General features: G+C 50.3%; 1 protein-coding gene across 1 annotated transcript; it reads left to right on the top strand.

Moving 5' to 3' along the window:
- The first annotated feature begins 7,849 nt into the window (after nt 1–7,849).
- On the top strand, nt 7,850–21,054 carry ST6GALNAC1 (ST6 N-acetylgalactosaminide alpha-2,6-sialyltransferase 1). Its single transcript, XM_054393971.1, has 9 exons — nt 7,850–7,980; nt 11,088–11,724; nt 15,687–15,855; nt 16,041–16,206; nt 17,100–17,238; nt 18,085–18,185; nt 18,972–19,061; nt 20,442–20,541; nt 20,884–21,054. The coding sequence occupies exons 1-9, from the start codon at nt 7,850–7,852 to the stop codon at nt 21,052–21,054; spliced, it is 1,704 nt and encodes a 567-aa protein (XP_054249946.1).
- The last annotated feature ends 1,164 nt before the right edge of the window (nt 21,055–22,218 follow it).

Here is a 22,218-nt window from a genome sequence, read left to right as displayed (position 1 = left end):
GCACTCTTTGTTTAGGCATAAATGGAACTGCACCTTCTGGATTCCTTGAAGCTGTAAGGCCAGACCTTGTCAGCTGCTGATATTAGAAGTGAGAGGCTGGCTGAATACAGCCTCCTACAAAGGCCTTCTAGAAAAGCTGTTTTCCAGTCCCTGTGCTGTTTTCCAGGATAGCAGAGAACCCCAAGACAAACCACGTGAGAAGATGGGAAATGTTTTTCTTCCTGGACAGATCAGACAGCAAACCATGTGAAATTCCTCAAGTGCAATGCCACCTATCTGTTCTGGAAGAGAAGCAGACCATGTGTGGTTTGGGGAGTTAGGAGTGAGATAAAGCTAATTCTCCACTCAAGTTGTCTTCTAGGGAGAACTTGAGCTTCCATCCATGGAACAGTGCAGTCAGTTGAATGTGTTTGTGGGGCACTTAGCATATCCCAGTGGTTTTAAGAGATCAGCCTCCTGAGCAACAGGGAACTGCTTTGGCAGTGGCAAAACAAACAGCTCACCTTAGCCTTGTGAGCTGCTGGAGCAGTGTGGCTTCAGCCCTCAGGGTTCAGGACATTGTGATGGAGCCACTGGTGCCTAGATGAAGCTGAAAATGAAAAGACACCCACCTGGCTCTGGACAAAAGCTGGACTGTTGGCACCATCCTGGTGATTAATTGCCTTTTACAGCTCTGTCTCCTTTCTGTTTATTCCAGAGCCCTTCTGTTGGTCAAAGCATGTGGTGCTGTAGCCTGGCTCCTCACATTCCTCTCAGCAGTGGCTGCCTCTCAGTATCAACTGAAGGAAACACAACAAGGTAACTTACACGTGCTTTAGGGTAAATTACATAAAGTTTGTAATCCCAGGACTTGTTATTTGCTCTTGGATTACCACCTGGGTTCACAGAACAACACAAGCTGTGGAAGAGTCATTTCCACAGCCCTAAATCTTCTCCAGAGTACTCAGTGTCCTCTTGCTCTTGATTATTTTGTGCATTTACTCTTCAGATATTAATTATTTTAGTTCACTGAGCTCCTGTTTGCTTACAGTTAGAGTATCAAGGAACAAACATGGGCTCAAACACTGACTAAGCTGGAAAGTGAGATGGAGCAAAGGGGGTGCCCCAGCTGACAGTCAGTGGAGTGTGACACAGTGGTGTAGATTACTTAGGGAGAGGGAGGGAAACCTCAGTGTCTTTGAGGCAGACAAACCCCAACCAACCTCTGCTTGGTTTAGATAGCACTGAAGCTTGGTGCTGCATGAGATGACCTTTCAAGATGTCTCTTCCAGCCTGTGTTGCTGTGGCCTGCTACTGAGGAGAGAGCTGTGAGGGCAAGCTGGTGGAGATCAGCACAGGGCTGGGCACTGCCTGAATTTGGCATCATCCTGTTAACAACGTGGCTTGGGCTGTTCCTGTTGTAGGCATGGGCATTCTCACTTGGTAACTGCAAATGGGAGCACAGGGTTTGAGATGTGAGCTGCAGAGCTAGGAACAACTCAGTGCATCTTCTCCATGCCATGTTTTTCACTAGGGGGAAACTCACAGGAGGAGATGGCTAATGTCACTGCACAGCACTATTAGAAACAGGCTGGCTGATCCTCTCAGCCTGCCTGAAACTCTGTGACAGGAGTGTGCTTCTCAGAGACCTAGGGCCTGTGAGGCAAACCCTGAGTGAGCAGATGCTAAGCTGCTCCCAGGGAACCAGGAGAGAATGGCTTGCTCTTCCTCAGCACAAGGATCTTGCATTTCCACTACAACAGCATCGTGTGTGCTGCTCTTCTGCCCAGCAGTTACTTTGCCTGGGGTTTTCCCAGTGTGAGGTTGGTAGGTGGTGTGCAGCTGGGGTGGCAGAGAAGTATCTTCTCTCTGTGGCTGGCAAAAGCCTCAGTCGAGTTAGGAGGAGGAGGAGGATGGAGATAAGTAGCACAGGACCCTCTGGGTATCTAAATAAAGCAGGAGAAGAAGTGTTAAACAGAAGACAATAGACAAAAGAGGGAGAAGGGAAGCATGTGATTTACCAGCAGCAAATTCATCTTGCTTCTCAGAGGACCTTGTGGCTGTGCTAAAAATGTGGCTGCACTTCTGTGATGCATCTACCAGTCAGGGACAGGGAGAAAGGCACTGTGAGGCCACATTCCTTCCAAGTGTAAGTCAAGGACAAAGTGATTTACACCACTCAAGAAGCAGGCTTACTTCTTGCAGTCCTGTAGCACTTTTTACTCTAAAGGATGCCAAATGGCACATCTGTGTCCTGCCAGGTCACAAAGGGGATGCTTTCAGATGTCAAATCAGTGGGAAGAGTATGGGAAAGACCTTCAGCAAGAATTATTTTATTTCTGGCTCTGAAATTAGTAGGTCCCCACAGAGATGTGATTCTGTAACTCATAGCTGTGCAGGGCCTGATTTCTGCAGCCAGACATGAAGTGCTGAGACAATATGCCTCCGTTTTCTGCCAGGGCTGTGGAGATGGATTTGGGCTTTGTGATTGTTGTGTTTCTCCCTCTGGAGCAGTGGAGAGTCTTGGAATGCTCCTGCTCCTGGCAGCTCTCAGGGACAGGAGCTGGAGAGGCTGCTTTTCTGATGGGAGGCCAGCTAGCCATGTGTTTCATAAATTACCTCCTCACCTGTCTGCAGTACTGGCCTACTGCCTGGGGCAAGAGCTCTCTGAGAGATTCCTAGTCAAGGAACAGAATATTTTCTTTCTTTCCATCAAATACATTTTAAAAGGGGGGGGAAAAAAAACCCCAACCAACCCATACCATCCCTGAAGCGGTGTCAGTTTGCCTCTCTGTCAGCCCTGGCATGCTACACTGGGCTTCCTACTGGGATGGCACAGACAAAAGGCTGTTGAGGGAGACATTTGGATGATGGATCTCTGGCTCTTTCCAGCTTGTGTAACTCTGGTTGATGTTTCCAGCCATTGTTGCTGGGAGTGTATTTTTCTTTAATTCTCTCAAACGAAGTGGCTCATCAGGCTCCTCAGCTTTGTGTATCTGAGAGAGGAATGCTGAGACCACAGCCATTTCAGTGCTGCAGCTTCAGCAGGAGGGGGTGAGTGGTGAAGAGCTCAGGGAGCAGAAGAGCAATGTGGTAGCAGTGCTGGACTGCTTCACTCAGTACAGAGAGGGTGGCACCCAGAGCTGTGGCCACAGGGAATATCCTCAATAGCTGAGTAGTCACTGTGCTTACAAAGAGACTGCAGCAAGTTCCAGTGCCCAGAGGCTGTAATATGACATCTTGCAGTGCTTGCTGCAGGCAAGGATTTGCCCTGGTGGGTGGGAGCTGGCCGGAGGAGCTTGCCTATGGTCCTGTTATGGTGTGAGAGAAGGAGGAATGTTCCAGCTTGGACCCACATCATCTGCTGCCACAACATAGATGCAAGGCAGTTTCTTTACTGTGGTGGGGCTGGATGCCAAGCAGATGAACCAGCACTAATGAAAAACCAACCAGTTTTGCATTCTCTGCAGCTCTGCTGTGTGGACACCGAGGAGATGCTTGCTAGTGTTGCACCATAACAGCCACTCTCTATCCTGATACATTTCAGCCCATGGAGAGCACAGACCAATGTGGTCTGGCTCACTAAGATGTTCCTCACCTCCTGCTCCAGTTCTCTGAGGCTTTGCTCTGTGACAAAGGTGTGGGATATTCTTGCAAGCCCAGCAGCAGCAGCAGAAGTGGTTGCTTTGCCTCAATAAATGCTGTTGTCTCTGGATGTTCAGCACTTGGGATTTGAAGGTTTGATGGAGAAGTGACTAGCTTGAAAGTGACCACAGAGTGTGGAATTAAGGCAAGCTTGGCAGTTTTGGGGCTATCAGTTTTGTTTGGTGAAAGCAAGACAAATAGCTGTGCAGAGTTTGCTCTTGTAATTTCTCTGCCCCCGCCCTGAATGCCCAGCCTGAAAGGATGTGCTGCTGAAGATGACAGCTGAGCTGGCAGGGCAAGGAGGAACCAAGCATTTCCAAGCCAAGCCTGTGCTGGCTTAGCCTTTGCTAACCCACAGGCATGACCACTGAGCAGTTGCATGCTGCAGGCAGTGTCATTCTTTTTCTCTCCCTCTTCTTAGATCATCCAAGCAGTACTGTGGACAGGTCCAAACACCCCCAGCTTCTTCAGCAGCTCCTCATTCCACGGGCTTCCAGTTCTGCTCACTGAAAGCTATGTTTGTCCTGCAGTGAAACTTGATCAATTTGTTCTTGTGGTGCCCTGTTCCATAGCCTAGAGCCATGGGAAAGTGGAAAGCACAAAGAGGAGAGGCAAGTAAACAAGATTTGATGCACAAGCCTCTGGACAGCATGCACACAGATAAATGTTTGGTGTAGCTGAAGCTCTAGCCAACACCCACAGCACACACAGCTAAAGATCTAATGGAGATAAAGTTTGGTTATGAAAAACAAACAAACAAACAAACCAAAAAACCCCCAGCAAACTAGAAAGGCAAATCTGCCTTTTTATCTGCCCAGGGTGTAACTAAGGATGTACTTGAGTGGAATTAAATAGACTATAGGAGATGGAAATGGACTAACAGATAACTATCTACACTTGATGGGCCACGTGGAGTTTGCTTACCAAAAAGAAGTTTTATTTTTCACAGCACTAAAGAATAGAAGAACTTCTGGTGAGGGCACTCACGTTGGTAGCTGGATACAGTGGACATGGACCAGCAGTGCTGGGCTCAGAGTCTCTGCACCAGGAGAGAGGCAGCAGCATCTCCTGGGGTTGCTGGTAGGACTGCCAGGGAAACATGCAGAATGCCTCATCTGGAAAAGGAGGCTGGCACCCACCCTTGAGAGGATGCCAATCCCTGTGTTAGGTGCTATCTTTGCTTATTCTCTTCCTGCCTTTGGGCTGGGAGCCCTGTGTATCCCAAGAACCATACCTCTTGTAGAGCATTGTAAGACAGCAGCTCTGCTCTTGGCCTCAGTTTTCAGGAGCCCATCCCTGAAGCGTTACAGTACATCCCCATTTCCCAGTCTGACCTTGGCTTTGAGGTAAGCAGCCTGGCTGCCTGAGCTCTGACAGGCTGATTTCTGCAGTGGGAGTGGAGGATGATGAAATAATACTCCAAGGAGATGAAATAATACTCCAAGGAAGTGAGAGCCAGCACTCTGATTTAGGTTTCCTTACACCAAGAAGGTGGAAAGCTACACAAGTGTTTTGCATAGCCAAGCCTGCCTTTGGCTAATGTGCTTGCTAGAGAGCTCCCCCAAGCACAGGCTTTCCTGAACAAGAATAATGTTCTCCACATCTGCCAGCCCAGTTCCTTAGAAGCAAAGAGAGCTGTCTTTCTGGGGCTGTAGGAGTCTAGCTATCCCTTGTGCCTCTTGGTTTCACAGTCATGTTCCATGGAGGAGGCTGAAGAGCAATGTTTGTTGCCTCCAGAATTTCCATTTGGAACCCCATTCAAACCCAGCCTTGTAGTTTACACACAAGCAGCTGCTTCCAAGCATGGAAGTGCATAGGGAAGCATAGGGAAGCCTGGAGGTGCATAGGGCTTGAAAGAGGAAGGTTGAAGTGAAGCTGTTGCTGTTTGCTGCCTTTCAGTGCTTCAAGATTGATGCTTGGCCTGTAAGAGTGTCCTTGGGAGATCTTGTGGGCCCAGAGCTGCTGCTTGCCTGCTGCACACCCAAATCTGCAGCCCACCTCTCTAGAATTGCCCAGAGCTAATGAGAGCTGCAGTACCCTGGCTGATGCCTTTCTCAGTGCCCATGACTGTTCAGCAGATCTCCTCTGACTCTAGGCCCTGTCTGAGCAATGGTAAAATGTTCTGCTTGTGGAGGCAGGGATGCACCCTCAACTGACATCCTCCCTTGTGTTTCTTCAAGGGCTTTTCAAACCTGTGTTTTGGTTGCATTTTCCTCTCCTGGATCCTCTGACAACCAATGTCTTAAACCCAGAGAAAGGAACTTGTCAGGAAGTGTGGATGATAAAGAAATGCAGCTACTGCTGAGCCTTGCCAGGGCATCCTTGCAGCTTCTTGCTGTGGTGTGTGGAAGGGTGAAACCTGTCAGCTGGATTGATTTCCTGTGACTTAAAGCAAACACCTTTGGTTTCTCTGTGTATTCAGGAACAGTGTGAGTGCTGGCTCCTGAGATTTGTGATAGTGTCAACAAAAGCTTTCTTATATCTGAGGTTTATTTTTGATAAGAGCTCTACAAAGGCAGCCTAGGGAGTAAGAAGCAATGTGGCCATCTCCCCTTGAACTGTCAGGGTTAATCTTTAACAGCTCCCCATGGCTCCCCCTGCATCAGGTAAGCATTTCTCTGGCTGTGGTGTTCATCTCTGTTGATGAGGAGATGCAGTCTGGACTGCCAAAGATCCATCTCCAGGCAGAGTGCTGATTTTCATGGAGGGGATGATATCCATACTGTGGAACGTGGGATGGGGAGAGAGACTGTCAGCTGCTAGCTGTTGTTGAGAACCAACATATCCCAGGTCTGAGTGTGTCATGGCTCACAGCAAGTGTAGTGCCAGTCCCTGGGGTTGTGGCAGGGATTCATTACCTTGGAGCATTCTGTGTGCATGTGGCAGTAGTGAAGCTTTGTTTTAACTGACCCTCTTGGTGAGCAAAGCCTGGCTGTCCTTTACAAAACCCAAGAGACCAGGGTCCCACTAAGCAGAGAAGTGAAGAGGCAGTTGTCTGTCTGTCTGTCCGTGGTATAAGAAACTTGGAAGTTTGTTTTGCTCTTAATGAAATAAAAATGGAATAAAATGCAGCCGTATCAGATGGTGCCTTGAAACCAAGTGAATGTCAAGAGGCTGTACTCTGGAGGTTTCCAGACTGATCTGGTTTGTTTGAGTTCTAGGTCTACCCACAGACTCAAATCCATCCAGGTCCTGTTGTAGTGGTGAACTGGCAGAGCTCTCATTTCCTGGCCGTGCAGTCATCCTGTGAAACCATGGGGTTGGTTCACAAGTCAAAACTGAGACACCAGTCCTAGTGGTGGTACCAGAGGCAGCTGGACTGAGGGCTCAAGGAGCAGAGCAGCTGCAGAGTGTGTGCTGCTGCTATCTGTACCAGCAGCTCAGAGATAGGTGGCACACTCATGATTCAGCAGGCAGGCCTGTGTAACAAGTTTGTCAGCAATAGCAGAGTTGGATTGTGATGGAGTTGGCACCTTTCAGACAAGTGAAATGCTGAACTGAAGTTTTCCCAGTTGCCCTAGGGGCTGGTCTGCCTCAGCAGAGAGGGAGGGAACTGTCTGCCTCTAAGCCCTCTCCTCTAATGCCTGACCCCAGCACTAATCTGCCTTTGAGCACGAGCCCCTCTGTTCTGTGGTGGATTTGCAAGGAGTCCTTCTTTCACCTATTTCAAAGCAATCACAAGGTCAAATGGCTGCATTTAGTCATCAGCTTTGGGGGGCAGAAGTCTGGATCTGAGCTACAAGTAGTTACTGCCTGAGGAAGAAAATAGAGATCTGTTTATGGTCATAGCTAGACTCTTCCCTGAGCCCTTGGGTAGCTGGAGGTCTGAGAGCCAATTTCTTTGATTGTAGCTATGGCTGCTTCCATAATTCACTCAAATGTTCCCAGTGACCCTTCCAGCAGATTAGAGGTGAATGGTTTACACTGGACTAACCTCATTAGGGAAAATGCAGGAAGCTTTGCAGTAAAAGGTCTTTCTTCCCCCCTCTCTGTGTCACAATGAGCTGAGGGTGATAAACAGTGCAAAGCTGCTGTCCTCTCTGGGGAATTGGATCTGAGTGCAGAGGGCCTGGGAATGTTGGGAGAGAGGGTGTGCACGTTGTGGTAGGGAACTCCAGAGAGAAGGCCAGCCCACTCACTCAGCACACCTTTGGAAAGCACTGCCCAGCCAGCACCTCTGGGCAGCAGCAGCAGCACAGCCTCTGCTGCTCTCAGCCATCTCACCATGTGGGTTTGCAGGAGAAGGCTTCCCAAAATCCCCAGAGCTTTCATCTGTCTTGTTGTTGTGGTAAACCTTTGTGTCTTTGTTGCTTATTTCAGCTCCTACTTGGGCTTGGCAAGGATGAGGATTTTCAGGTAAGAGACCTTTTGGCAGGCACTGTCTGGGCAAGAATGCTTCAGCTCATTTTCTCTGTGCCTTTTTACCCTGCCCCTCACACTTCTGCTCTGAGTTAGGTGACCACTTTGCTTCAGCAGACTAGGTGGTGTGTAATCTGAGCATGGTGCTTGAAGATCCACAGTCAGCAACTTGGTCCTGCTGGCTCCCTGGTCTCAGTGCTTCCTCGTGTAGCTGGCTGAGAAAGCAGCTTTTGCTTTACTGCTGCTGCCTGTTTGCATCCTTTGGCACTACAGAGTATTTGCTTTTCCTGGTGGCTGCCTTCTGGACCTCATTCAGCCCTGGTCCAGATTGCACTGCTGGACACAGAGTTTGGTGGGGGATACCTTTGAATCTGTAGCATCTTCAGGATCAGATTCCTAATACGCATATCCCTCCAGCTGTGCTGCATGCTGAGAGAACAATGGCACACAGGCAGGACCAAACAAGTCCATTGTGGCTATAGAAATGGTCAAGTAAAGCCCTACAAGAATGGAGGTGGAGGTGCAGCAAAATGTCTCCTGCACTGTTGGCAGGAACCACAGCTCCTTGCATGAGCACAGCAGATTCCTGAGCCTTCCCTACCAGGAGCACAGCTCACGCAGGGAGCTGGTGCTCTGTGCTGTGTATAGGAAGCTCCACTCCTCAGCATCCTCCCCACTCTTCTTGTGGTCCCAGTGAGCTCATCCTGCTCATCTTGGTGGGATTAGTTTTCAGCTGGTCCAAACAAGGCTGATGATGTGGGGGCAGGCCAGGAGGGGCAAGGCTGGGCACATCGACACTTCTGGAGGTGGCAGGAGTGTAGCTCAGCTCCAGTGACTTGAGACCACACGTTAAGGACAGCTATCAATTTGGAGAGGTCAGAATCTGCAGGGGGAGGCAGGGAGAAGGAAGAGGTGGGAAGAACTGCATTGTCCTTGATCACAGAGCTCATCAGTGGCAGAGAGCTGGGACAAGACCTGGCTCTCCATGCCCAGCTGCTGGAAGCCATTTCACTCTGCTGGAGTTTCACCTAATGGACATCTCTGCAATTTTTGCAGCTTCAGTAAAACACAACCAGGCAGGAGCTGTGTGTGGGTATCTGTGTGTCAGTTCTGTTTCCCTGCTTTTATATGTAACAGAAAATACACAAAGCAGCATTTTTGTGGCTTTATCCTCTGTTTGTCCTGGGGCTTTGTAAATGGAGAGGAAAATGACAGGAAACATGGTTGAGCTTCTGCAGTTGTTTGCCAGCTGGACTCTAGAGCCTGAAATTTGATAAGCTGCTTCCACCCTTTGGGTTTAAAATGCTGGGCAGGAGAGCAGGGTCCTGTGTAGCCACGAGGGCTTGGTCAGGTGGGTCTGAACAAGGCTTGGGATGTGAAGGGCCCTGGGGTTTACATTTTGATCTCTGTCTTGGCACAGGGTTTGAAATGGAAGTGTAATAGAGCTGGGATGGAATCCATGCCCTGCGAGACAGCACATGCTGGGCTGGGGGGTGGTTTGTCAGCCTGTCCCCTTCCATTTGTTCTCTGCTCTTTGATTGCAACATTTCAATCATCTTGAAAATACAACAGAAAATCACCCAGGGACTGAAGATCTGCCTGAGCTACCTTACCCAATTTCTCTTTCCTTAGAGTGTGTCATAAAATCTTTCCTCTCATGAGGCAGCAAACAGTAACACAAGTTCCTACATGAAGCACTAGGACTGAAAGCAACTGCTGCATACCTGGCTAATGGTCCTGAGGAGAGGTAGAGGAAGGGCTGATAAAACCATTTGCCACAAGCTCCTTTTCTCAGAAATGATGTTGGAAAGGTTCAAACGTTTATCTGAAACAAAACGATTTTTAAAAGCCTCCTTAGCTGATCATTTCCCAATCACTTTGAGGAATGCCACACCACTCAGAGGCTCCAGCAGCACCTGGGCTGTTATCTACAGCCTGCTACGTGCAGAGCTGCTTTTCTTCCCCCATTTATCACCTGGGAAGCAATGCACAGCTCTGAAACAAATGTGTCATGCAAAGAGGGAACATGAGTGGGAAATCAGCCCCACCACTATGCTGCTTTACCCTGAAAAGCTTTTGCTGTAGAGAAAAGCTCAGCTGCAGAAAATTTTTCACTTCCCTTTTTCCTGTTCCACCCTCCAGCCAGGTGCAGGTGGGAATGAATGGCTGGGACAAAACCCCACCACTTCTGCCTTGGGTTTGGGTTTTGGTGGTTGGTTTTGGTGGTTTGTTTCTGAGTTTTAGCTCAGTCCTGCTGCAGGTGGCTCTGCTGCCTGTGGTAGCTGTATCCTCCTGTGATATCCTTGTGACTGCTCCTCTCCATCAGGCAACCAGAAGTGATTGTAAACGCAGAGATTTTACATTTTTAAGCTTCAAAGTGTATTTTAACAGCTCCAAAGTGCTTGTCTTTAGTTGTGTACCTGGCAAGTGCTGCTTGCTGCCATTGGGTTAGCTGGCTGAGGGGGAGGAGGAGAGGAGAAAGTGCTTTGTGGCCCCAGGTGCTCAGAAAGTGATGTATGGTAACAAACTGAATTTCACTTCTTATTAGACTTCCCTAACTGGATTTGGTTCATCTCCACGCTCTGTTGCTGAAGCACTTGGCTCTGCTGGCAAAGAAGAGAGCCAGATGGCTGCCTTCATGGTGTGTGCCATGTCCTCAACTCAGGAGCTCCAAACCACTCCTGCAGTGCTCTTGGGGACGTTGCCAGGGGTCCTGCCCCGTGCTGGGCAAAGCTGCTCTTCTGCTGGTTTGCAGTTACTGCCAGTGTGGGTGTTTCAGGAGCCAAGTGCTGAAGAGGAGTGTGTGGCCTGTGGGATTTGCTTAGTGGGGAGATAAGCTGCAGTCAAGGCAGGATGCTGTGGGAAGTTGGATGATGCTTTGGTGGCAACATTGAAAATGAAATGGAGTTCACACAGCATCCTGCAGAAACTCGGTGGCAGTTGCCAAGGCAAGTCCTCTGAGTGTGGTGGCTGTGTGCAGTGGCTGCTCTGAAGCACAAAGAGGAGGGGCTCAGAGTCAAGAGCACTAGGAATGGGCTGGAAGGTGCCCAGGGTTAAGTGGGAAGTGTTTGTGATGTGTCTGCTTTTCCTTTGATCACATCCAGGCAGTGGAGCATTTTCCAACGTGCCCGGGATCTGCTCCGAGTGGACACCCAAGAGCAGCAGGCTTTAAACTACTCTGATAATGAGAACTCAAGGAGCTTTTTCATGGTGACTTTGTGGAGAGGCATCACAAGGCTTGAACAAGACATGGCTGAGAGGACACCAAGATGGGAAGGAAAGGAGGAGCAGAAGCAAAGGATGAATCCACTTGCCAGGATGGAGGAAGCCAAGCAGAACGTGACTGTGAAACCTCCTTTTGAGTTGGCAGGAATCAGAAAGACAACAGTGAAAACAACCCCAAGGGTACTGGGAAATGAGGAGAAAACAACAGTGAGGCCAGCCCAGGGGGTGGAAGAAGCTGAAGAAAAGACAACAGTGAAACCATTTCCTAGGGTGGAGGGAGCCAAGGACAAGGCAACAGTGAAACCATTCTCTGCCGTGAAGGGAGCTGATGGAAACAATCTGTCCATGGACCCAACAAAGCCAAAAGAGCCTCTTGCAGCAGTGAAAACTGCAAGACCTGTTCCTCAGGCTGCTGCAGTGGTAGAACAGAAGAAACTGAGGGCTGCTGACTTCAAGTCTGAGCCACAGTGGGATTTTGAGGACGAGTACCTGCTGGACACCTCATCTCCACCATCGGTAGGTGTGGTGGCCACCTGTGTTCACCAGCAATGATGCCTCCCTGTGACCTCCTTTTCTGCTCTCCCCTGGGCATGTGTGTGCCCTTTGCAGTCAAGGGTGATCTCTGAGCTGGCAGGTCAGCTCATGGGCAGATGCAGATGCTGCTGGGACCCAGAGAGGGAAACCAGACTCAGCTAGCCTGGCGTGTCCTCCATCATGCTGCAGTATGGGAACCAGCTGCACACATTTCCATGGCTTCCTTTGAAAGTCAGCCTGAGCAGCCCTTTCTTGGAGCTCAGGTGCATGAGAAGCTGGGGAAAATACCTCTCCTAGATGTGCCACGAGGCTGTCCCACCAAGGCTGATGTATTGCATGGGGCACTTAGGCACACAGTGCAGCATAGGTGATCCCTCTGCTGTGGGTCCCTCAGTTGGGTCACACCTAGCCTTGTGGTGCCTGTGGGCAGGCAGTAGGTGCTTGGCACCACCTGGCAGCTATCATACAGGTGTCCCAATTCTCACCTGATCTCTTGGGCAACTGAAAACCTCCGTTCCTATGAAGATTCAGGTTAACAGCCCCCAGTTTTGCCTTGATCTCTGTTTTATTGCAGCCCATCTAAGGAGAACAGGCAGGGTCATGGTGAAGGAGCAGGAATAGGAGGGTCTCCATGTGCTTGTTGCCCAAGCACCTATGGACCAAAGTCTAAAGCCTTGGCAGCAGTGGGGCAGCAGTGAGAGCTCTGCTGTGCCAGGCTGTGAAGAACGCTGCTGGCAGTGATGGAGAGGAGGGTCTCAGTGCACAGGAACAGAGGCTTTGTAGTAAAGTCAAAATAAGGTGGAAGGAAAAAGGTCAGATGAGGACTGGTAAGCATGTAGCTGCCTGCTCTGGAGACAGCAGGGTGGGGACCTGTCTCATTTTGCAGGTTTTCTGTCAATATTGGCAAAAATTCAACTATGTGGACCTGTGTGCCCCAGTGGGGAAACCATGGTTAAAAAGTAACATTTTAACTGTTCTTCTGGTTTCTTATCAACAAGAGGAGAGTCTTTCCCAGCTGTTGCCAGCTGACCTTTTCCACCCTGTGTGCAGACACCTGTAGCAAGATCTTTACCTGGTCAGAGCTCCAGAGCTGGGATGGTCCCAACATGCCAGAGTGCTGCCTTGGCTTTTCTTGCTGTGCACTGAGCCACCAGCAGAGCAGAGCAAACACTCCATAACAGAGCTAACCTTCAGCAAGTCTTGCCTTGTTCCTCTTCAGTAGGAGCAGCTGTAGGCCTGGGCAGCACAGGTGAAGTGTTTTGGTAGAGGTGGAGATGAGAATCTCACTTGGACCTGTCAAGCACCTGCACAGTTACAGCTGCAGAGTTTTCTCACAGATCCTGTTTGATGGGAATGTTGCTCTGTAGGTTAGTTCTTGTGGTCACCTCTGCCTGTGAAGGTCATGGTACTGATGTGATCTTCCAAAACCATTCAGTCTGGTGCCCACCATCAAGTTGTCTTAACAGCCAAGAAACTGAAAGCCTGTCTTTTCATCTCCTTTCATGCACTGAACTCTTGTTCTGACCATATTTTTGACTTCTCCTTTGTAGCTCTGAGGGCTTGGAAGTAACTTAAAATTAAATCTGAGCATCTCCTCATTACTCAGGTCCAAGAACAGGGCCTTTAGGAAAGTCATAAACTGTAGCAAAGTGCTCAGCAAGCAGATGGGCAGGTGGTGGTGCACAGCACTGTCTCTGTCCTTCATCTGCTGGTAACTCTTTGTAAAGCTCACCTGGAGCAGCTTACCTTGGCACCCCTGTTGCTGGAAGTCTTGGAGAGGTGGGTGACCCCCTCTAGAGTCTTTCTTCATGGATGTGAGTGGCCTGCCACATGCTGTCCCCTCTTCTCATCTGATGAGCTACCAGCTCAGAAGTGCAGAGCTGGAGCTGGCAGAGAAATGTGAGACAACAGTTTGCAGCAGGAAGCTGAGAACATCTCTGAGTGCAACTGAGGCTGCAGAGCATCTGGTGTGCAGAACAGCTGAGACAGAGGGAAAAACCCTTCCTCAGCACAGGAAAGAGGAGCAAATGCACACAGGAAGGTCTTTAGTGAAGATGTAGATCCAGACATTACATGTTGGCTCTCACTCCCAAACCTGATCTCTAGTTCTGCAGAGAGAGGGAGTGAACACAAGCACTCCTAGAAGCACTCCCACCTCCTTCATTCCCTCCATGATCAGACTTTTCCCCAGTTCCTCTGGTACTGGTCTAGTCTAGCTGTGGTGGCAGAAGTACCAAGCCTTGGACAGCTTGAGCAGGAAGGGAATGTCTCTCGACATGAGGTGAGATTATGCCAACATGAAACCTTCTACAATGCTCTCCTGCTTGCACTCCTGTTGTGAGAGGCAGGATGAGGGCTGTCTGCTCAGGCTGTGACCAGATTGTTGTCCTCACCCACAGCAGAGAGCCCAGCTCAGCTGTGGAGCACACAGCAAGGCTTTGGCAAGGCCATCCGGTTGCTGCTGGAGGTCCACTTGGTGTCCTGTTTTGTCTTTCAGTAGGTCTTGCAGTAGGTGTTTGGAGAAGATGTGCAACAAACTAGAGCCCAGGTTGACTCAGTGGAAAATCCAGCACAGTGGAGTTGTTTGCTCTCCATCTGCACACCCAGCCCAGCTCCTGCCAACTGCAGTGATGCCTCTTGAGTTACAGGACAAGCTGGCTTGGGTTCCCTCCTGAGCCACCTGCATCTCTGAGTCATTTATGATGTTGAAGGTGCTTTTTCTTATTTTTCAAAGGACTGATAATGGACGTGAGGAAGAAGTGCTTCCCCATGAGAGTGGTGAGAGCCTTGAATGGGTTGTCCAGGAAGTAGGTTGAGGCCCCATCCCTGGAGGTGTTTAAGGCCAGGCTGGATGAGGCTCTGGCCAGGCTGATGTAGTGTGAGGTGTCCCTGGCCATGGCAGGGGGGTTGGAACTGGCTGAGCCTTGTGGTCCCTTCCAACCCTGACTGATTCTATGATTCTATCATCTGATCTCATGTGTTCCTCTGTGTGTTTCTGATCACACAGTCATAGAATGGTAGGGGTTGGAAGGGACCACCAGAGATCATTGAGTCCAACCCCCCTGCCAAAGCAGGATCACCTAGAGCAGGCCACACAGGAACACATCCAGGTGGGCCTTGAAAGTCTCTAGAGGAGACTCCACAACCTCTCTGGGCAGCCTGCTGCAGGGCTTTGTCACCTTCACACCAAAGAAGTTTCTCCTCATGTTGAGGTGGAACCTTCTGTGTTTCAATTTCATAGAATCATAGAATCAACCAGGTTGGAAGAGACCTCCAAGATCATCCAGTCCAACCAATCACCCAGCCCTAAGCAATCAACCAGACCATGGCACTAAGTGCCTCATCCAGGCTTCTCTTGAATGTCTCAAGGGATGGTGACTCCACCACCTCCCTGGGCAGCACATTCCAGGGGGCAATCACCCTCTCTGTGAAGAACTTCCCCCTAAAATTTGTGCCCATTGCCCCTCATCCTCTCACAGGACACCACTGAAAAGAGTTTGGCCCCTTCTTGCCACCCACCCTTCAGACAGTTACAGACATCTGTGCTCTCTGAAGGCCAGGACTTTGCAAGGTGTGTTGCTAGCAGGGCTGAAGCAGGTTTAGGTTAGAATTACAAACATCAATTTGTGTCGGTTAGCGAAGCCCGAGGCCGGTAAAACCTGTGAGCATCACAGACCTGGAAAGTCTCAGAGACCTGGAGTCACTCTGGCTTCCTTGTAGGTCTCAGAGACCTGGAGTCACTCTGGCTTCCTTGTAGGTGACTTTCCACCAGCTAGCTACTGAGGCAGGGCTGAAATGATGCCTCCTGTTCACGGTGATAGAAGTGGATGAGGCAGCAGCAGAGTTTCTGTGCTTTTCTGGCACCCCCATGCAGGCACACAGGCACTGGCACTCAGGTCCATCAGCTCATCAACCCTTCCTGCTGTCTTTTTGTGTTTGTCAAGACCTGCTCTGAATCAGTGAAGGCTAAAGCTGCCAAGTCTGCGTGGCTGGGGGATCTCTTCCTGCCCAACATCCTGCTCTTCACAGACCAGAGGTACTTCAGTGACAGGGAGTGGGAGCGCCTGCAGCACTTTGTGCCTCCCTATGGCTTCATGGAGCTGAATTATTCACGTGAGTCCCTCAGGGCATGTCAGGGTGGGACCATCAGATTCCCAAGGGGAACCTCATGCCAAGTAGCCTGGAGGTTTGCTGCATCTGAAAGGCATCAGGCTAAGAGGTGCAAACGGTGATGGTTTCGCCCGTCCATCCGTCCTGAAGGCTCTTGGTGCTAACTCTCCACCATGTTTCCTTCTCAGTGGTGAAGGAGGTCATGTCCCTGCTGCCCCCAAACCCCCAGCAGCAGCTGCTCCTGAGCAACAGCAGCATGGGGAGGTGCATCAGCTGTGCTGTGGTGGGGAATGGAGGAATATTGAACAACTCTGGGATGGGCCAGGAGATCGACTCCCACGACTACGTGTTCCGGTAAGGCAGGCAAGGCCACCTGCTTCTGGTGAGCAGGAAACTGCAGCTGGAGAGCTTCACCTCTTCTACTACTGCTCTGACTCCCGAGTGCCCAAATGACTGAAGGCAGGAAGAGGTGAAACACCAAAAGGGAAGTGGAAAGTTCCTCTAAACACACGACAAAAAAGAGCCTGGCTTCCCAGATGGGCCATAAAGAGCCATCTCCGAAGCAGGGACTCCCTTGCAGATCAAGAGGTGTAGCTCAAAATGGACCTGATCCTGCCTGCCCCCAGGCTAATGCTGTCTTCATAAACATGGATGTTGTGGTAGTTTTAGGCTATGCCTTGAAAATTTTTCACAGATCTTGAGCAGGAAGTAGTAAAAATGTAAATAACTCACTATTGGGTGTAAAAAAAGGAAAATAATGATTATTTTAAACAATCCCATGGGAGAGAGATCTACCATAAGATTTGGTTCCCCAAACAATCTCTCTCTTCTTGCTTCTTTGCTCTGGGAGAGACTACCTGGATTTACTGACCTTGGCTGCATTGTTTTGGCTAAGTCTAATATCTCTGCTTCTGTCTCTTATCCCTTTTGTCCAAGGGGGATAAGGGGGAGGCAGAGAAGGGAGAAGCTGTTGCAGCACCCCTGGTCTTTGTCCAGGGGGGTCCTTGTGCTGTTCATTAATTGTAAATACCTCTAAGTATTGCAAATCCTGGATATTTTGTACCTATTCACTGCATTCCGTTGTAGATTGTAGTTTTGCTTGTAAGTACAGCTTTCATTGGCTTCCAGTTGAGCTGGTCTGGCAAAGTTAATGCTGGGGGGGTGTGTGGAATTTTCAACCCACCAGAGATGTGAAGGTTTTCAGGGCTCACCTGCTAACTCTGCTCCCCTTTCATTCCCTTGGCCAGGGTGAGTGGAGCTGTAATCAAAGGTTACGAGAAAGATGTGGGCACAAAAACCTCCTTTTATGGATTCACAGCCTACTCCCTGGTGTCCTCTCTCCACATCTTGAGACACAGAGGGTTCAGCAAAATCCCACAGGGAAAAGTAAGTTGTGTCCCAGCTGTGTGCATGCAGAGCTTTGGTGGGATGCTGTCAGTCTCTGGCCTTCACTTCTGACCTTGCCATGCATGAGGAGCAAAGGGGCTGAGCTAGCACTTTGGCACTACCCTCAGAGGGAGTATTTGCAGTGGCAAGCTGCAGTCCAGCCCCAGCCTTTTGGCCTCTAGAAGTAGCTGCACACCAGGTGTCCAGTTCTGCGCTCCCCAGTTCAAGAGAGACAGAGACCTGCTGGAGAGAATCCAATAGAGCCAAGAGGATGATTAGGGACTTGAGCACCTCCCCTGGGAAGAGAGACTGAGAGCTCTGGGGCTGTGTAGTCTGGAGAAGAGAAGACTGGGAGGGATCTGATCAATGTCTATCAATATCTGAGGGGTGGGTGTCAAGGGGAGGGGGCCAGGCTCTTTTGGGTGGTGCACAGTGATAAGCCAAGGAACAACAGGTTCAAACTTGAACAGAGAAGATTTCACCTCAACAGGAGGAGAAACTTCTTTACAGTGAGGGTGACAGAGCACTGGAACAGGCTGCCCAGGGAGGTTGTGGAGTCTCCATCTGTGGAGACTTTCAAAACTCACCTGGATGCATTCCTGTTTGGACTACCCTAAGTGATCCTGCTCTGGCAGGAGGGTTGGACTGGATGACCTCTTGAGGTCCCTTCCAACCTCTGATATACTGTGAGACTGTGGTACCTCCATCCTGCTTCTGTGGGGTAGTTGCAAGCTGCAAAGCCAAGCTGTGTGTGGGGAGCTCAGTGAGCCTAGAGCCTGCTTGCTTTTTGTTGTCAGAGGCTGTGTCTCTCCTGTGCCACTGGGTAATGCTCACTTGTTTTCTTAGCATGTCAGGTACATTCACTTCCTGGAGGGAGCTAGAGACTATGAGTGGCTGAAGGCACTTCTGCTGAACAAGAACATCAGGAAAGGATTCCTGAACCATAGGTAAAGCAATCTGGCCCCACCTCTGGACCCTTGAGTGTGGAGCTCTTTGTTGTGCTCTGTTCCTCTCCACAGTGTTTAGCCCCACTGAGGAGCAGAGCCAGGTGAAAGCCTCTCTCCCCTGGCAGATTTGTCTGGGGAAGTATCTTGGCTCTTCACAGTTCTGAGGAGCTGTAAGCAATACATCTCCTTCCCTGAGCAGCTGGTTTCAATGAGGTGTGGCCAGAGCTTGGAGATAGCTTTGTGGTCCTCTGGGGTCAGCATGTACTGTTGTCTGGTCTGGTATCTGTACCTGGTGGCTTACTCATGGATGAAGGCCTGGTTCTACCAATCCTTGTCCCTGCAGAATCCCAGTGTGGTGGGAGTTGGAAGGGATCTCTGGAGATCATCTAGTCCAATAATAAAGCAGGATCAGCCAGAGCAGATTGCCCAAGGTCACATCCAGGCAGGTTTGGAATCCCTCCAGAGAAGGAGACTCCACAACCTCTCTGGGCAGCCTGCTCCAGGGCTCCACCAAAGAAGTTTTCCCTCACGCTTTAGGAGGAGCTTCCTGTGTTCTAGTTTGTGCCCACTGCCCCTTGTTGTATGCACACATGCTTTTGATGTTCCTGTCCCTTGTCTTTCCTCCCTGATCTCTCCCTCTGCAGTGCCCACAGGTTCTGGAGGCTTTGTCATCATCTGCAAAATAACAGTGCTTGTGGTTCTTATCACCAAATGTGTCAGGGCTGATGCTCTCTGGCTGTGATGAGAAGCAGGAGCCTGTCCTGAGCCTTCCATTCCTGTCCTTAGGCAGAAGCCCCGGGAGAGATTTGATGAAGATTTCACCATGGATAAATACCTGGTGGTTCACCCTGATTTCCTCAGATACATGAAAAACAGGTGAGCTGGGGATTGTGTGCTCTCAGGGGCTTCTTTTTTCTGACCAACACCATCTCTCTCTGTGCCTGGGCTCCCTCCTCCCAGTTAACTCCCTTCTAACTGCAGCTTAGCTCCACCAGCAGGTTGGGGCTGAGCTTCATCAGTGGGCAGGCAGTGAAAATTCTCTGTGGTGCTGCAGTGGGATGTAGGTGTCCAGTATCTGTGAGCTGGAGAGGCAACAGCTGTTGGACAGTTTGTTTTTTGCAGCCAAAAGAAGTCCTGCTCCACAGCTTGAGCTGTGTGAAGTGTTGCTGAAGTGCCAGAGTTGATCTAGTTCAGGACCAGCCTTTTTTTACCTGTAGCCCATTGCTTGGCACCTTGGAGGAAGGCTGTGTAACAGCCCCTCTCTCCCAAGATCCCTCCTTGATTTGGGAGGTTGCTTGTGCCCTCAAACCTGCTAGCAGGCACTTCTTCAGGATCCCATGTGCCTGGCCTGCCTGCTCTTCTTTGCCTCTCCAGTCCTTTTCACAGGCCTGCTGGACACTGTTGCTGTAAGATCTGCCAGTCCTGGGCCACACATGACCAAGAGATGTAAGAAGAAGAGCTCCTCTTGTCCCCTGCTTTGGCTGTTTACCCTTCAGCCTCCTTGAGAGCCAAGTTGTGGCTTCTCTGAGAGAAGGCAGAAGCAGTGCCAGATGGCTCTCATCTCCCTGCTCATTCTGCTGTCTCCCTTCTGACTTGGGTCCTTTCCAAGGCCAAGAGGACTCAAATGCTCTTTTTTTCTGGTTTGGACTCCTACCTTCCTAACAACTGCTGGCATAAACCACTACAGCTCCTAGTGGCTTTTGTGTCCTTCCTCTGTACCCTTTGCTATGTCTCATATCACTCCTAAATTTGGATGGGGAGCTGGATATTCCAGGAAGCTTCAAAGCCCCTTCTGCACTGCAAGGCAAAGGACAGATTTAAGAGTAGGCTTTTAACCTACTAGACTCTTTCATCCACCTCCTCTTTATTCCCACTGCCTCAAACCTACCACTTCCATAAATCATAGACTCATAGAACTGTTAGGGTTGGAAGGGATCTCAAGGATCATCCAGTTCCAAACCCCCTGCTGTGGGCAGGGACACCTCACACTAGATCAGGTTGCTCAGAAGCTGGGGCAGAGCTGGGATTAGGTTGCAGTGCAGGTGCTGGAGCATTCTGGGCTGGCCTTGTGCTTTTCTGAGCATGCAGCAGTGCCCACACCTGGGGGCAAGCTCCTGGCTGGTCTGAAATGACCACAAACTGCTAAGGAAGAGGGAAGATACCACAGGGATCAGAGTGGGGCAAGGTGTGCCCAGCTTGAAGCACCACACCCAGCAACTGCTCTGTGCTTTTTTTTTTTTTACTCTCCTGCTGCAGGTTTTTAAAATCTAAAAGTCTGGGCAAGCCCTACTGGAGGCTGTACAGACCCACAACAGGAGCATTCCTGCTGCTGACTGCCCTCCACCTCTGTGACCGGGTAAGGCACAATGATTCTTGCACCCAGCCCCTGGCTGGAAGGTGGGGTAGGGGGGATGTGAAAATGGGGCAGAGCAGGGGTGGCTCCAATCCTTCAGCTGTGAAGGAGCTGACTGAAGGCTAGAGAAACAGCCCCAAAATAGTTCACATAGGGGTTGTGAAGCTGCTGTGGCCTGGGAGCTGTCCTGCCTCCAAGGGGGAGGCAGTGAGGGGACGGCAGAGCTCTGTGGGGCTGGTCTTCATGGTCTGGTCCTTCTGGAGGAAGGAGTCCTGGCTGGCATCCTGTGCTCCCTCCTGTTTGGGAGCTGTGTCCTGCATTTCCATCCTTGGTACCTCTCCCCAGGTGAGTGCCTATGGCTACATCACGGAGGGGCACCAGAGGTACTCAGACCACTACTACGACAGGACCTGGAAACGTCTCGTTTTCTACTCCAACCACGACTTCAACCTGGAGAAACAGGTGTGGAAGAGGCTTCATGATGAGAATATCATCAAGCTTTACCAGAGATCCTGAGTGTGTGGCAAGGGCCATTGCCTGGGAAATCTCCACAACACCCACTGGGAATGGAAGAGGACCACCAGAGGCTTGGTTAGGTCTGGCCTCCCAGGCGTGCTTCATCCCTAAAAAGATATTTCCCTCCTTCAGCCACCTCTGTTCTCTCACAATGTTTCTACCAGTGTGCAAATGCTACAGATCAGAAGAAACAGCAAAGAAAATGCAGCACATCCACAAAAAAACTCCCATCTGGCTGTGCTGTAAGAATGTTGGTGACACTGATGCTGGGAGAGGAGAACCCAGGATGAATCTAGGTAGCCAATGGTCCAGTGTCCTGCATCTTCATCCAGGTTTTCTCTCTTTGCAAGGAGAGTGCTCCTCAGGCTGGAGCTGCTCCTGTTCTGGGTGGATCCTCTCCAATAGTGGTGTCCATCACATACTGGCTAAGGAAGCTCCCTCAGCAGCCAGTGGATGGGAGTGGACACACAGATCCTGTCTCAGGTTGACTTCATTCCTGGAGGTGCTGCTCTCATTCTGCTCCCTGCGGATGAAAGGGATGGACTGGGAACTTCTGGGTGAGAGAGGATGAGTCTCAGTTCTGCTCCACAGCATGGCCTCATCATGACACCTCCAAAGGGGAACCACCATCAGCTCAAGGGCAGATAAATGCTCTCTGTGGTGCAGCAGGCACACAGGACTCAGTGCCTGTTGCTCAGGCCCTCCCCTCTCTGCAGGATGTGTGAACACTGCCATGATCCTGAGGTTCCAAGTCCTTGTTTAATTGGGTTTTGGCACAGTTGGCTCCCAGCTGTGCCTGGAGCACTGTGTTTGTCCTCCTGTTGGGGGAGGTAGGAGCTTTCCAAGTCCAGTGAGGGATGCTCTCCGTCCCTGCTGCTGGCTGGAGTGCCTGTCCCCCACCACACTGAGAGGAGCCCAGTGGCAGCCCTTCTGAAGGGGGTTTAGCAGGCAAAATAAATGGCACTGCTTTGGCCAAGCTGATTTTTCAGTTTCTTTGTTCAGTGTGAGTCCAAAGCTGCTGCTTAATGGCTGAGGTGTGGGCCAGGGCAGGACTGAGTGTTAATGACAATAACTCCCTCTGCAGGGAGTGTTCCCTGCAGCCTGTGTGGCCACACCTGAGCATCCTCCACTCGTTCACCTTGCAGGATGGGGATCAGAGCTGGC

Source organism: Indicator indicator, chromosome 29 (genome assembly GCF_027791375.1).
Source record: "Indicator indicator isolate 239-I01 chromosome 29, UM_Iind_1.1, whole genome shotgun sequence".
NCBI classification, from domain to species: Eukaryota; Metazoa; Chordata; class Aves; order Piciformes; family Indicatoridae; genus Indicator; species Indicator indicator.
This window is presented reverse-complemented; position numbering and strand designations above follow the sequence as displayed.